Raw genomic sequence first — 15,801 nt, 5'->3', positions numbered from 1 at the left:
TTAAAGGTTGCATTCTGTTAAAGTATGGTCAAATAAGATTTTCGTTTTACAGTACAGTTGTCCGTTATGTTCAATTCTGATGTATGCTGACCCAAAATAAGTTTGGAACGTTCGAAAGAGTACTGCTTGCTGATTACTTATATGTAGAACAAATGACTGATAATACACTAGAAGTTATTGCAGGCTGTATGGTTTTGTATATATCAACTGAAATCGGAAGTGAAACGTCTTACTCTTCAATATTTGAAGTCTAAACAACGCGTTTGCAATATTTTATTCGGTATACGATCTACATATAAAACGCCTTAAGGCATGAAATATCACATTATTGTACACTAGACAACTTAAAGGTTGCATTGACCAGATAATAGTTGAATGCGGCTGCATAAAACGAAACCTTTGTTCTACACCATGTTAGAAATTGACAATTAAAAGAAAATAACCACTAGGTTTTGTCAACAACTCACCAATAAGTTCAAAGAAGAAAGGCATATTTTATATTTACCTTTGTATTTAAAACTGTAGAAAGCATTTTTTTGTAAAATAAATAACAACAGTAATTAGAAAAGACATATTTTAAAAAGAAAGAAAAAACTACAACTAGACTGACCTCCTCCTGGCCCCGGGTGTTTAACGTTGATGTCCGATATGCTGACTTGACCAAATATTGACCAAAACAGGCTATAAAACGTTTGTTTCAACCTGAAAAAAAAGACCGAACCACAATTACCAACTTTGTACAATTACAAGACCAGTGTCAATGAAATATAGTGTCATGTTACTCATGCCTAAGGATGTTTAAAGAGTATTTTACCCAGGGGTGTCAATAACTCCATATTTAGACTTGGTTTTGCTAGATATGATATTATCAAATGAAAGTATAACTTGGGGTTACACAAATGAGTATCGTTGGAAAACATATTTCAAAGTATTTAAATTATTGAATTGTTTTATGGTAAACAAAAAAAACAAGTCAACAGTTACCCTTAGGACGACAGAGGTAATGTTCCATTAATGTGTAAAATAATTACGAATAAGTCAGAATTTAAATACTGTATATAACCAGAAAACAGATACAAATGTAAACAGACGTAATACCCTTGGAATGCCTCTGCAGCGTAGACGAACATGGTCTGCCCGTTCATGGTCATCTCTATGCGCTGGGTGCCGTAGTACCAGTACAGGTTGTGTAGGCCAACCATGAATGAAAACAACACCTGTTAATAGAGAAAAAATAGCATTAAAACAGGTTGTGTAGGTCAATCATGAACGAAAACAACACGTGTACATAGAGAAAGACATAGTATATAATCAGACACTGTAACGAAATCAACACTTGTACATAGAGATACATATTCGGGACTTTTTTCATCTAAACAGTCTAGTAACTGTCTGCCAACGAGAAACTCCCGCGTGTATTGAAAAAACGAGTAAAACATATAGAAAGTTTAACTTACGTTATAAAGACCTAATGCTATTTTAAAGACCATTGATTTTGAACAATGATGACGCTCAAAATAAATGCATCTTAACATGAGATGTTAAAACGTAAGCATCCCTTACAAGAATAAAGAGGACGAGGAATCTGGTGATGTCCCCGATCATTCTGCCGAGGGAGATTTGAAGCGGGCCGAGCACTTCAAAGGCGGGCATGAGGTAGGTAGTTCGGGCAAAGCTTATCACGTTGGCGATGGCGAATAGCACATCAGACACAATTTCAGGATCGTCCATCTTCCACTTGAATCGAGCTGTTCAAAAATGCAAAACCTCAACTTAAATTCACTCCTCGTTTTGTAGTGATTCCTAGTTGCTTTATAAAAAGAGCTTGGTTGAAACGCACTTAACAATATTATTAATATACCGTCAAATCGGGAGTGACACATTTGCTTAGACCCAACATTTGATATACAAAATTAAAGAACATAAAGTTTAGTTATCAAAATCCCGCACTTACTTTGATGTGTATAAAAAAGCAAGTCAGTACGTACATGCTTCCATGAAGTAGTTTCTGGGATGGTTGGCAGGATCTCGAATCTCCTCCAAGAGCAGGTTGAAATGCGTGTAGTTGCCCTGCTCCCCACCCTCGACCAGCAGCTCACGAGCCCGCTTTGTCCCTTGGAAGTATCTACAATTTAAAAGGAAAGTGATTGCTACGTTTTTAAATAAATAAATATAGGATGCGCGAAATTGAGTAAAAATCTTTTAGTGACTTATAATTATATTAATTTTAGTTTTAAATTAAACAAAAGAAAACACTTCATGCTTATATGAAAATACAAAATTGAAAATACAACTGCGGTGAGCCAGATCCATACAAAGCGCTTAAAATTTGACAAGATAAATATACAAATACACCAAAAACACTTATTTCTAACAGACAACTCACTTGTCCGCCTCCGTGATCATGTATTCTGTGAAGAACCTGAGCACATACGATGCTAAATACATCGATAGCACACTGTAGTCCATAAAATTGTAGTAGTTTGTGAAATAGGACAGACCCCCTGAGCAGTAGATTTGCTTACACTCTATCCACAATAAACCTACAGAAAAACAAATATACACTGAGAGAAATGTTTCTATACAACCATTTTTTTGGAAGTATGTCTAACAGTACAATAAACATTTTTACGTACACTACTTTATATGAGTATGAAGTTTGTGTAATACGGCTAGGCTATAATCAATGAAACATCTAACGGTTAGATAGGCCAAGTATATTGATAAGACTTAAACAATGAAATATCTAACCTTTAGACAGGCCAAATATACGAATAAGGCATAATCGATGAAACATCTAACGGTTATATAGGCCAAATATACGAAAAAGGCATACTTAGTAATCGATGAAACATCTAACGTTTAGACAGGCCAAATATACGAAAAAGGCATAATCGATGAAACATCTACCGGTTAGATAGGCCAAATATACGAATAAGGCATAATCGATGAAACATCTACCGGTTAGATAGGCCAAATATACGAAAAAGGCATAATCGATGAAACATCTAACGGTTAGATAGGCCAAATATACGAATAAGGCATAATCGATGAAACATCTACCGGTTAGATAGGCCAAATATACGAATAAGGCATAATCGATGAAACATCTAACGTTTAGACAGGCCAAATAATAGAAAAAGGCATAATCGATGAAACATCTACCGGTTAGATAGGCCAAATATACGAATAAGGCATAATCGATGAAACATCTACCGGTTAGATAGGCCAAATATACGAATAAGGCATAATCGATGAAACATCTACCGGTTAGATAGGCCAAATATACGAATAAGGCATAATCGATGAAACATCTAACGTTTAGACAGGCCAAATAATAGAAAAAGGCATAATCGATGAAACATCTACCGGTTAGATAGGCCAAATATACGAATAAGGCATAATCGATGAAACATCTACCGGTTAGATAGGCCAAATATACGAATAAGGCATAATCGATGAAACATCTAACGGTTAGATAGGCCAAATATACGTATAAGGCATAATCGATGAAACATCTACCGGTTATTTAACCTGTTGGGCCGAATATACGAATAAGGCATAATCAATGAAACATCTACCGGTTATTTAACCTGTTGGGCCGAATATACGAATAAGGCATACTCAATGAAACATCTACCAGTTATTGAACCTGTTGGGCCATATATACGAATAAGGCATGCTTAATGAAACATCTACCGGTTATTGAACCTGTTGGGCCATATATACGAATAAGGCATGCTTAATAAAACATCTACCGGTTATTGAACCTATTAGGCAAAATATACGAATGAGGCATAATCGGTGAAACATCTACCGGTTATATAGGCCAAATATACGAATAAGTTATAATTAATGAAACATCTACCGGTTAGATAGGCCAAATATACGAATAAGGCATACTCAATGAAACATCTACCGGTTATTTAACCTGATAGGCCATATATACGGATAATACTTAACCAATGAAGCATCTATCGCTTACATTAACCTGATAGGCAAACTAAAGTTATCAGATACATCTGTAGTAGAGCAGCAATGGAAAAACTAATACGATGAGATGGGAACCACTGGCACCACCCAACGCGCGAAACCCTAATTAAATTGGTTGTTAATACGAATTGAAATGTGAATAAATGCAATTGAACGACCTTATTACGAGGTCACATGTTAACTTATTAAAATAAATATACTGTGCTGGAACTGCGTTAAAAAATGGAGAGATTTTTCAGAATCACGTCAAAGACTTCAACCTGTTCAAGCTTCTTTCTGCATCGTTTATTTTAAGGAACGGTGCAGATTTTAATTAAACCAACGAGAAATGCATATGTCAACATTAATGCAAAAAGTGTTTATTACCTTGCATAGAATTTACTTGAGAAGATAACACAACCTTATATGTAAGGACTTTCAACATTTATTGCAAAACCGAGTATAAATGTGTTTTTTATGAGAAATATCTGAATTGAAATGCCAATCTCACTGCAGTCATGTGCCAGTGAATAAAACAGCTAATACTTTGATCGATGAAGAAAATAGCTTCTCGGAATATAACCTATGACAGATATCTCAACTCAAACCATGCTGCAAGTCCAACATACGGATATTGCTCAATCACACCACATTTCTACTGGAGCCTTTGAGGCCATTTAAGTCGCGGAAACAGACAAGACACACGATAGTATCAAAGCAGACAAACACAATTAGTTGACTCTGATTTCAACTTACATTGTTAAGAAATATTATGAAGTCATGAAGGACAGAAAAGGAATAAATGACAAGCGATGTTATGATCACATTTAACGACACGCACTATTTTGATCAACTGCAATCCACTTTTGTGTAAAAAAAAATAATATATTTCTATAATATTTATCATGAAACAATTGCTACGGAAATATAAAACTATCAAGAATTCCATGCGTATATGAAAATGTATTTCAATTACCTTTCATTAACAGGTTAAACGCTGAATGATGTAAACTTAATCGAACAATTCGATTCTGGCTAGAATTCCACCATTGAACCTTCGTTTATTTCCGTAGCTGTTGACCTTTCCTCATTACTGCGATATTCAAGTTCTAAAACGTTATCTTTGATATTGATTAAGCTTCTTTTGATTTTGCCGGCATTTTCATTCAATCCGTTATGAGTACAAGAACGATTAATAACAATTAACGTATCGCAAATGTAGTATGTGTATGTTGTTAAAAGTATAACGGCATTAGTGTTGCCCTATTTTACCTAATAAACATACAACGAATCTTACCTAATATCCAAAATACTATACAAATTTGTACATGTGTCAGTAAGGTGCTTGCTGGTCTGAGAGTCTCTTTTAATAAACTGTCTATCTTCTCTTCCCTGAAATTGTAATGGTTTATCAATATAAAAGCAATAGAGAACATTTAGGAAAAAATGAAACGAGTAGGTCATATAAAGGTAAAATCTTCATATTTCTAATACTACTTTTTTAAACGTAAAAAAACCAACGCTGGTACGCAAGCACAAATGCCGAACTTCATGCATTACCTCACGTTACTTATTTAAAACCGTGTTGGGGTTTGGTATCAACAAAGTTCTCTCATCTAGCGTTTCTTGCTTTGCATTGTAAGTCACATAACAAATGGCAAGTATACGTGGATAATGGGTTACCTGGGAAGGTGCGCGGTTGACGGGTCGTCAAGGTCGGCGGTGGATCGCAGGAACACGTGACCCTCGGAGACGCGGAATGTGGCCACGGCGAGCAGCACCAGGAAACACAGATGTGACGTCGTGTGCGTGAAAAACTTCGTCACAGGGCACCGCATGATGGATCCCAACTAGGCGGCAAATGGGAATAGTGTTTGTTAAATTTCATACATATAATGTCATTTTTAAAGATGTATGGAAATAGTTACGGTAAACGCACATGGCTGGATTTAAATATTTTATCAGGTGGTAAATATCTTGAATCACAATAAGGCTTTGGATTCATCATGAAAATATAAATTGTCATATATGATTAACAAATAATGATTATACTTGAACGAATCCAATACTTGTAAAAGTAAGGCTTATGTTGATGTTGATGACATATTATAAATAATTAATAACAAATAGAGTAAGAAATATTTCGAGATAAAATAACTTATAATAACCTTAGATCTCCTTACTTTGGAGTTTGGGAACATGACATAGACGGCACAAAGGAACGGAATGGCTGGTAGGAAGAGGACGGCGTAGATGGACTCCCGCATCCAGTTGAACGACTGCAGGAAGCCCATCTCAGACCCGTACCAGATACTCGTCATGTGCTGCTGACAGTTCGGGTGAGCAACGAACTGGAATGTATAACAAACATATTGATTCTACGTGTACACATAATAAATAACCCTGAGCTTATATCTAAAGTAATAGGATGCACATTTTACGTAAAAATACATTAAACTACTAACCTCTTTCTCAAACAAACATACATTTCACATTTAACCTCTTTCTTATAAATACATTAACAGTTAACCTCTTTCTTATACATACATTTCACAGTTAACCTTTTTTTTTATTTATGCATTTAACTAATTTTGAGAAAATTTAATAATTATCAAGGGAGGGAACTCTTTCTCAGCGCCGAATGTTTAATTGTCCGCCCTTCTTTATTTTGGCGCCATTCTCTGTTGTTCTCTAGTTTTAATCCGGTTCGGACGTGTGTTTTCTCCCTCCCTCCCGCCCGATTCTTTTATTTCTTTTTGTCGGACAAGTTCTCATTTTTATCTTTGCTTACATAGTACCCCTTTTCTTCCCATTTATTATTTAAGGATATTGAATATTATATTCTGTTTTTTTCACTTTATTATGCTTTCTGTTGTGGTGTATTCCTTGCATGGAGGATTTTTGGCTGCTTTTGACAAAGCTTTATATCTATGTTAATTTCATTTCCAATCTAGCAGCCCATTATTTCGGCCAAATTAAATTTGTATTTTACATTTGTCTTTGTTTTTCCTGAGCGCAATAATTTAACAGTTAACCTCTTTCTTATAAATACATTTAACAGTTTACCTCTTTCTTATACATACATTGAACAGTTAACCTCTTTCTTATACATACATTTAACAGTTTACCTCTTTCTTATACATTCATTGAACAGCTAACCTCTTTCTTATACATACATTGAACAGTTAACCTCTTTCTTATACATACATTGAACAATTTACCTCTTTCTTATACATACATTGAACAATTAACCTCTTTCTTATACATACATTGAACAATTAACCTCTTTCTTATACATACATTGAACAGTTAACCTCTTTCTTATACATACATTGAACAATTTACCTCTTTCTTATACATACATTGAACAATTAACCTCTTTCTTATACATACATTGAACAATTTACCTCTTTCTTATACATACATTTAACAATATTGACGTCTTGCTCATACACACATTAGTTATTTGTTAAATGTATTTATTATTTTTTCTGAAACACATCAGCTTCGAAATATGAATATCAAATACATAAAACATGTTTCACGTTTGCTTGGATATAATGTTAAAAGATATATTAAACAAGTGTCTTTTAATGAAAATATTAGTGTATTTTGGGGGATACTTATTAGTTTGAGTCATTCTGTTATAAAGGCTATCATGACAATATTAATTGTGAAACAAATATTGACGCGATTGTTAGTTGTTGTCATTGATTAAGGTTTCATGGCCAAACATGAGTCTCATTTCATTTATGAAAAATGCGTTCTAAAGATAAATGTTAACGTGCCACACGGTGACCGATAGATGTCATGGCTGCCATGTAGACGTTTCAAATCCAAGTGAAACCCAGAGGACCGCTTTGATTGTCTAAGTGGCATGCGATGTTCTAGTATTGCTTCAACTAATGTGTGAAAATGTCATGGAATTTGTCACGAGAAGTATTGCGTCCGTAAGCAGAGGACTCCATGGGGGAAACTTCAGGGATATTTTGAGGAGGATTGATATACGTTCTCATAAACGTTTATTATGAAATTATACCATAAACCGCATACGGAGAGTTCCAGAGACGTCCTGGCATTATATATGCACCCTTTTCCTTGGTCTGCTGCTTGGTCGTGTTTTAGGTGGTATAATTTGGCAATATATAATAGTTAGGGCTTATATTTTCTTTACTGATAACTACGCAGGCATTTGTTCATAACCATTACAGTTATCATGGGCTGATTCATACATTGCGTTGGTCACGCAGACTTTTGTGTTCCCTTCTGGAAAACACGCACATGCAATCAAAGCAACGCCGACGCAATCAATGAGCGAGCACTCCATCGCCTGTTTGTAAACGACAAATCCATTTCCATCTCAAGAAATGGGACAGCAGAAAATTAAATAAAAAATCTAAAATCTTCGAGCAGAATTCCACTTCATCGCGTTTGCTAAATGCCCTATGATTTATAGATTTAAAACGCGTCGAAGGAATCGATGGTCCTTCAAGTTATTGCAGACTTTATTAATCGGCCTACCACTCAAGTCAAGCCCCATAACTCAATTTAATTGATATTTTCTCCAGGCATTTCCGTTAGTTTACGGATTTTTAAACTCCGACTATATCCGCACAGCTGCGATTTGCGTCATGATTAATATGCGACAAAACGCATATATGCATAATGGATATTAATAAACGTTACAAGAAAATAGATGAAAATTACTTTATCAATTGATTCAATCAAGAACCCCAAGGTATCAAAAAGCTGACAGGATACTTTCCTATGAAAATACAGTTAGATTTCCAATTATTTACGCTGATAACTATACTCTTTTATCAACGAGCAATCCATTTCCAAGACATCACATAAAAGATAACGTTCACAACAAAAGTTGACAAAAATTGAGAGATTGCGAATCTCTGGCTATATCAGAAAACCTCATCTTGCAGTTTTGGAATAACAGAACTAGCCCGCTTGACAGGAGAGATTGACATAAGTGTAAGCACTGATAATGCCCACTTCAACTATCAGATATATCTCATAACAAAAGAAAAACAAATCAGCAGACGACACCCAATAAGGATAATCCGCATGAATAAGCAGGAATTGGTAGCTGTACGTATGATGTTTCTGTACCTTGTATGACCATAGTTAAACAATAATGTTATAAACCAAACTTTAAAATAGCAGGAGCAGACAGCATACGATTTGTGTTTAAATTTGTATCAATTGGAGTAATTGGATAGATTCTGAAATCAGCCTAAGTCCTTATTTTTTTTTTTAAATTAATATGTGGATTATTCCATGGCAACGTAATCATTCATTTTCAAAATGATTTTTTTTATTCTAAAATGTAAAACAGATAAAAGATCTATTGTAGCCCTTAGGATAACCCTGATTAGAAAAAAAAATTACTTATGCAAAGCTCGTGTTCCAACTCGATTCATCAAAACATTTTGGATTTAACTTGAGAATCGTATTAAAACCTTGATTTTGCCGTTTATGAACACAACATTCGAACTTAAAAGAAAACATTACTTTTTGCAAGGCAATACACACAAAAACGACTCCAAGAGTAGAACACGTTTGATGATTGAACATGTTCAAACCAGAACAGCAAAGACGATTATACCAATAGTACATACCTTTTTCTCCTGATATCTGATGGCCATCTTGAGCCTTGCAAGTGGGTCCCTCTTGCCATTGTCGGAGGAAGCGTCACTGCCCTCGCTGAGCACGGCTTCCACTTCCTGTGTGCCCCGGCACAAGTCCATCAGTTCGCAGGCAAAGTTCATACACTTCTCGACAAGACTCAGGTATTCACTCTGGAAGAAATAAAGGTAATAAATGAGATTATGCACAAAATGGACACAAGGTTGAATGCGAAGGGCCTTCATTTATCCACAAGCGTTTTGGCGTGCTCTCACCAAAAAAATAAATAATATATACATGTAAGAGAGATGGGGATTAACAAACTGGTCACACTTGTCAGGGACCATTCGCTCGGAGCAAAGTCCATAGTGTACGGATAGCTCACGTGCAAAGTTAATCCCCCTTTTTGAAGGTAGAGTGTTGTTAAAGATAAGAGTAAAATGTGTGGCAAAGTTCAAACACTTTCCAGCCAGACTGATGTATTCTCTATGGACAGTAAATTACTGTGTATATCTCTTAGGGATATGAACAAATATAATGAAGAAAGGCATATAAACGGTCCACCAGCTTCTGGCAAAGTTCAAACAATTTTACAGCGGGCTGAGTCGTGAGCTCAATGAAAGGAATGGATGAAGAGCATTCAGAAGGGGTAAAGGTCGTGCACTATGTAATATGGTATACATGTGTAGGATATATTAAACATATATCTGAAGTAAGTCAGGCAGACGTGAATTTCCATTCACTAAAGAAATTATGTTATTTTATAGTTGCTCTGGCAATTGAAATATTGCAATATTGTCCTATCATAAGAATGTTTTAAAGACCTGCACCCCCCCCCCCCCCCCCCCCAAAAAAAAAGGGAAAAAAGACAAAAAACAAAAGATACTCATATTTCTAAAGCGAGGTTTACAATCATTTTTTTAAACAATGCTGGGAATTTTATGAAATGATACTAAAGTACATGTGCAAGAAATGAGTGAACATTTGACGAAGGCGGTGGAACGCTTTATTTTAATGTTGATGTATAGTATCGTATCAATTTTTATCAGTGTGTGATACATTGTATTGTCCTGTTTGATTGCCACACCACGCTTTCTTTCACATTCTTTCACACATCTTCCCTGATGTTTGTATCTGTACGAGATCATGCATACGCCAGGAAACATCAGGCTGCCTGGTGCGAAGCTTTTGAAGTAATAAATTGATAACGATTTCATTACTTTTTCATACTTTAAATGTGTATTGTTCGCCTTTCTTTTGTATTTTGTATGCACTTTTAAATAAATGAATAATTATGTTGTTATTCCTAACAAATAGCTCGCAAGTTAGATTCTGAGTGCTTCCTGAAATAGAATATTTTGTCTATTTTTCAGTGTGAATGATTTGTGGTAGTATAGTAAGAGTATTGCCTTCAACAATATCCAATAGCATTATACAACTAGTTTACACTTGTTTTTTCCAATTGGGTTATTATTTCTAGATAGTAAATTATTTTTATACCAAAAGACCTGGTTTTAGAGCCACGTTCAAGATACGTTTCATTACTGTCAAATGCTTCAGCACACGTTACCTATATGTTTGTTTGCTGTTGGTCCTCGTTAAGTACATTTCGGTCTCTGTAGTTCAATTATGTCGTTCATTCTATCTTAACGCAGCATAACGGGGCGTCTTTCGTCATTAATCATCTCTAAATGTAAGGCATTACGCCTTGTTATTCAAAGCTCGTTACCGATTGAATATTATAAACTATTATAGGGTACTGTTTATTGAATAACATAACTGAAAAAAAACAGAGACTTAATGTGTTAACAGCTAACAACTAACAAATAGTTTTATTTTAATCGGACAAACAGCAAAGCTATATCGGTGATGTAAATTCTTTATTTTCTGTGATCTATAGAATTGTTCATGTTAGGAAACTTGAACTGATTTTGGTTCTTCCAAGACGAGCTTTTAGACATTAATTTCTACGCACGAAGCTGCAAACGTGTCAAGAGTTCAGCAAAAAAATATTTCATTCCCCTGGAAACTAGGTGGGAGAAGAACATCTATCATGGACCGTCGTAGAAAAAAATAAATCCAAACCATCGTTTCGGATTTTTACGGAAACTCTGTAACCTAGTTTTCGTAAAATATCTTGCACTTCGGTCGGGATACATCTATATTACACTCCCAACTATGGAATATTCCTGAAATGAGTTCAGTAAATCATACAATAATTAACCCAGCCAGCTAGTAATGTTTATTTTTTCCAAGGTATTTAACACATTGGCAAAATACCGTCGGGATTTCCATTGATATTTTTATATCATGTTCAATATCTGCTCCAGATGTTTTCTTTAACATTCACTATTTGTAAATCGAATTATTGCTGTTATTGTAAGTGCTCGTATGTGGAACTCACCATGAACAATAGTGCATTATCAGCTGGAATTTTAGACCTAAGTAATACTATTATGGAACTACAGGTACATGCCACAAACCGTTTGTCCTAATATATTCGTTCCTTACTGCTTATGCACATCTATGATGTCATAACAAAATAAAGGTGTACGGTATGAAACAAAACAGCGATATAATAAACATTCTTTTAACGAATCTCCTGTATCGTTTGTACATTTATAATAACTTTCTTCAGCCATAGAGTGTCAGACAGGTCGATTCAAACGGATCTACATAATATTGCAGCCAAGCCCAGTAATAAACTTGTTGTACATTAAATGATCATCATATTAAATATTACATGCAGTCGCCCAAGTTTTCTGTGGCTATAGGTTGGAAATGTTCTCAGCAGTTTGACTCGTTATGTATTCAAATTGTTTCGTTTGCTATTCATCTTGTTTGGGACTAATTAAGAAAAAACAATTTCACTTTACCACGAGTCTTTGGTTTTAGTTTAATGATAAGCCCAAGGCATAGCAGATAATGTTAATCTTTGAAGAATACGTTTTGGAATTTGAAATCTTTCATTATCTTACCATCATACTTTACTACCAATGAATGAAAACCGTTAACAAAATCATTTTGAACATTGAATTTTATAATCAATGTGATATTGCATTTCTTGAATTCTTTAAAAAATATAAAATTAGGGGTTTAGCTAGAAAATTATACATCTTAACATTCCGGAGTACGACCTACTGTGTTTTGCATTTGTTCTTGCTTTTAAGTGCCGTTTTTGATGGTGTGTTAAGTGCACACACGTACACGCACGTACACACACGTACACGCACTCACAGACACATTACACACGTACTCACATAAACACTTTCCAATTAGCGATACTATATGTTCAGTTTCTGCAAGGTTGATCAAACTAATCATAGAAAAATATTATTTTGCGTTATTGTTTATATGTGCCGTAAATCGGATAATAATAATGGAAAGGTTTTACCTGTCATTTCAACACGTTACACTGAATACTGTAGCATTAAGGTCTATATTTTTGTAGTGCAATTTGTGCTTCAATTATCTGCCCGAGTGTAATAATTAGATGATGGTGTTTCATTGAGAAAATGAAACACTCTATTAAAACTGTAAAAACAATGCATATAAGTGTGTGTATATTTTGTTTTAACTAAATTCCAAAGAAGCTACTTCTTTTGTAATCATGATCTTAATGGATTTTATAAAATCATTTTAAACATTCAATAGAGGTTGTACTTTCTGACGATCCCAAAATAAATGCTGCTTCATAGTTCATACTACAAAAAATCACACTATGAACAAGTTTTTAAATTATATTTATAAAAACATTAATTTTTAGGTACTATTTTAAGCAAAAATTTATACTGAAAGCTGCGACGTGTCCACTGTGCTCCTGTTAATTCAAGTCTGTATGTTTCTCCTATTATTATGGTGTTTCCCATTTTGGGAATGACCGGGAATGGTGCCATTTCTCTTCTGATGGTGGATTGATGAATGCTTTGTTGTTGTTCTGAATAAAGGAACTGATTTTCTTTCTTTATCAGTTATGATTTTCTGACAAAGTATAATTGATACTTCGGATGTAATTGTTGTTAACAAGATATTTCAAAACTTTCGTTGTTGGAATTTTGATATGGTATAATAACGGAGATGCACTCTGAAATGAATGTTTATCCAGTGAACATCTTCCTAACATGTGGACGGTTGTAAATATAAAGGATTGCCTTTATTAGACATATACTTATGAACGATGAGCTTCGGAAACGTTTTCACCCACCCAACTAGATTTTTTTTAATTTTCCGAAGGTATTTAATACACCAGCGATACCGTCGGAATCTCCATTGATGTTTTATATCATGTTCAATATCTGCTCCAGATGTTTTCTTTAACCTGCAGTATTTGTAAAACATATAATTGATGTTATAGTAAATGTTCGTAGGTGAAATTCATCATGCGAAATAATGCAGCATTTACATGAATTTTAGATACACTGTATAAATAACAATAAAAAGAAACTACATGTAACAGATTATAGAAATGTTAACGTGTATTCATATCAAGTAAACGAAATAAGTAGGCATTTGATTGTAATATAATGCAGGTCAACAAAACAAATTTGACATCTTTTGTTTTACCAACATGCTAAAATGAAAAACGAAATCCTGGACATTTATAAAAGATAATATTTGTAATCAGCTATATAAAATGTCGTGGTTGGCGGATCCATAAGTCAATATCAAAAACAGCGTATGAACGTATCCGGCGCGGTGATGATAGCATTGATTTATGCGCAAAACTGTTAATACATTCTAGTACCGAGTTCAGAGTGAGTTAACACAATCTAGCAGCGACTATTGTGTTATACACTGATAACACACTCTAGTACCTGCTCAAGCACACTCTTGCAACACTGTCAAAACACTCTCGCGCAGGCTCAAACGTGAAACAATGCCAACACACGCTAGAACCGACTCAAACGTGGAACACTGCCAACACACGCTAGAACCGACTCAAACGTGAAACAATGCCAACACACGCTAGAACCGACTCAAACGTGAAACACTGCCAACACACGCTAGAACCGACTCAAACGTGAAACACTGCCAACACACGCTAGAACCGACTCAAACGTGAAACACTGCCAACACGCTAGAACCGACTCAACCGTGAAACACTGCCAACACACGTTAGAACCGGCTCATACGTGAAACACTGCTAACACGCTAGAACCGACTCAAACGTGAAACACTGCCAACACACGCTAGAACCGGCTCATACGTGAAACACTGCCAACACGCTAGAACCGACTCAAACGTGAAACAATGCCAACACACGATAGAACCGGCTCAAACGTGAAACAATGCCAACACACGATAGAACTGGCTCAAACATGAAACAATGCCAACACACGATAGAACTGGCTCAAACGATAGAACCGGCTCAAACGTGCGCTTGTAACACTGTCAACATACGCTAGAACCGGTTTAAACGTGCACACTCTAGCAACGAGTTAAGTGTACAACACTGTCATGACATGCTGGAACCGGATTAAGCGTGCTACTCGGTGTGTTAGGCGTGCAACACTGTGGCACTGACTTGGGAGTGCAACTCAAACAATTTTGCAGCGGATAGCGCTCTATTTTAAGTAGTGCTACATCAGAACGACTGAATACTTAATAATTACATCAAGAACAGAGTACGGGCTATAATGACCACAACATTGCAACAGAACCTTGCTTCTCAATAATTTGAATAGTTTATATTAGAGTGGTATAGGTGTCCAACCAAGGGGCTGCTCATGGATTCTAGAAAGGACACAGTTCAACCCAAGAAACGATTTCGAGAGTGATTCATTATTTTAGATGCCTTTAAAATTGAGCCCAAACTTAAATATAAACAAGTATTTAAATATAAAGCAAACACATATAATAACTTGCATTTTGCCTATATATACTGTATCTATAAGACATAAAAAGATGGGTAGATTTTAATAGGTAGAACATTTCTACGCAGTTTGATAGATGCGGTCTCCATTCAAAAAGTTTTGTTTGATATGCATCGTGCTCAGGAGACTAATTTAGAATAAAACGAGTTTCATTTGCCGTTTTCAGTCTTTGGTTTTAATTTTATGATAAGCCCTAGGCATAGAACAGATTATGCTTATCGTTGAAGAAGGTTTGAATTCATTCATTATCTTACCATCAAAGTTTACCACCAAGGTAAAGAAATCATAATGGAAGAAGAATATAATATTTAACATTGAA

The 15,801-nt window shown here is 35.2% G+C and overlaps 1 protein-coding gene across 4 annotated transcripts in view; it reads right to left on the bottom strand.

Moving 5' to 3' along the window:
* The window catches only part of LOC128223091 (short transient receptor potential channel 7-like), a 53,048-nt gene that overhangs the window by 12,567 nt on the left and 24,680 nt on the right, over positions 1–15,801 (bottom strand). For 2 of the 4 annotated variants that reach the window (XM_052932338.1, XM_052932356.1), the window contains exons 4-12: positions 9,603–9,782; positions 6,141–6,323; positions 5,656–5,822; positions 5,270–5,364; positions 2,387–2,543; positions 1,989–2,125; positions 1,564–1,748; positions 1,099–1,217; positions 611–702 (exon numbers count right to left, since the gene is read on the bottom strand). In XM_052932338.1, the coding sequence (XP_052788298.1) occupies positions 611–702; positions 1,099–1,217; positions 1,564–1,748; positions 1,989–2,125; positions 2,387–2,543; positions 5,270–5,364; positions 5,656–5,822; positions 6,141–6,323; positions 9,603–9,782 (1,315 nt within the window). The remainder of the gene's footprint in view (positions 1–610; positions 703–1,098; positions 1,218–1,563; positions 1,749–1,988; positions 2,126–2,386; positions 2,544–5,269; positions 5,365–5,655; positions 5,823–6,140; positions 6,324–9,602; positions 9,783–15,801) is intronic. The other 2 variants (XM_052932348.1, XM_052932363.1) reach the window with 1 other exon arrangement.

Source organism: Mya arenaria, chromosome 2, assembly GCF_026914265.1.
Source record: "Mya arenaria isolate MELC-2E11 chromosome 2, ASM2691426v1".
In the NCBI taxonomy this organism is placed as follows: domain Eukaryota; kingdom Metazoa; phylum Mollusca; class Bivalvia; order Myida; family Myidae; genus Mya; species Mya arenaria.
The sequence above is the reverse complement of the archived record's forward strand: the minus strand, read 5'-3'. Positions and strand labels throughout refer to the sequence as shown.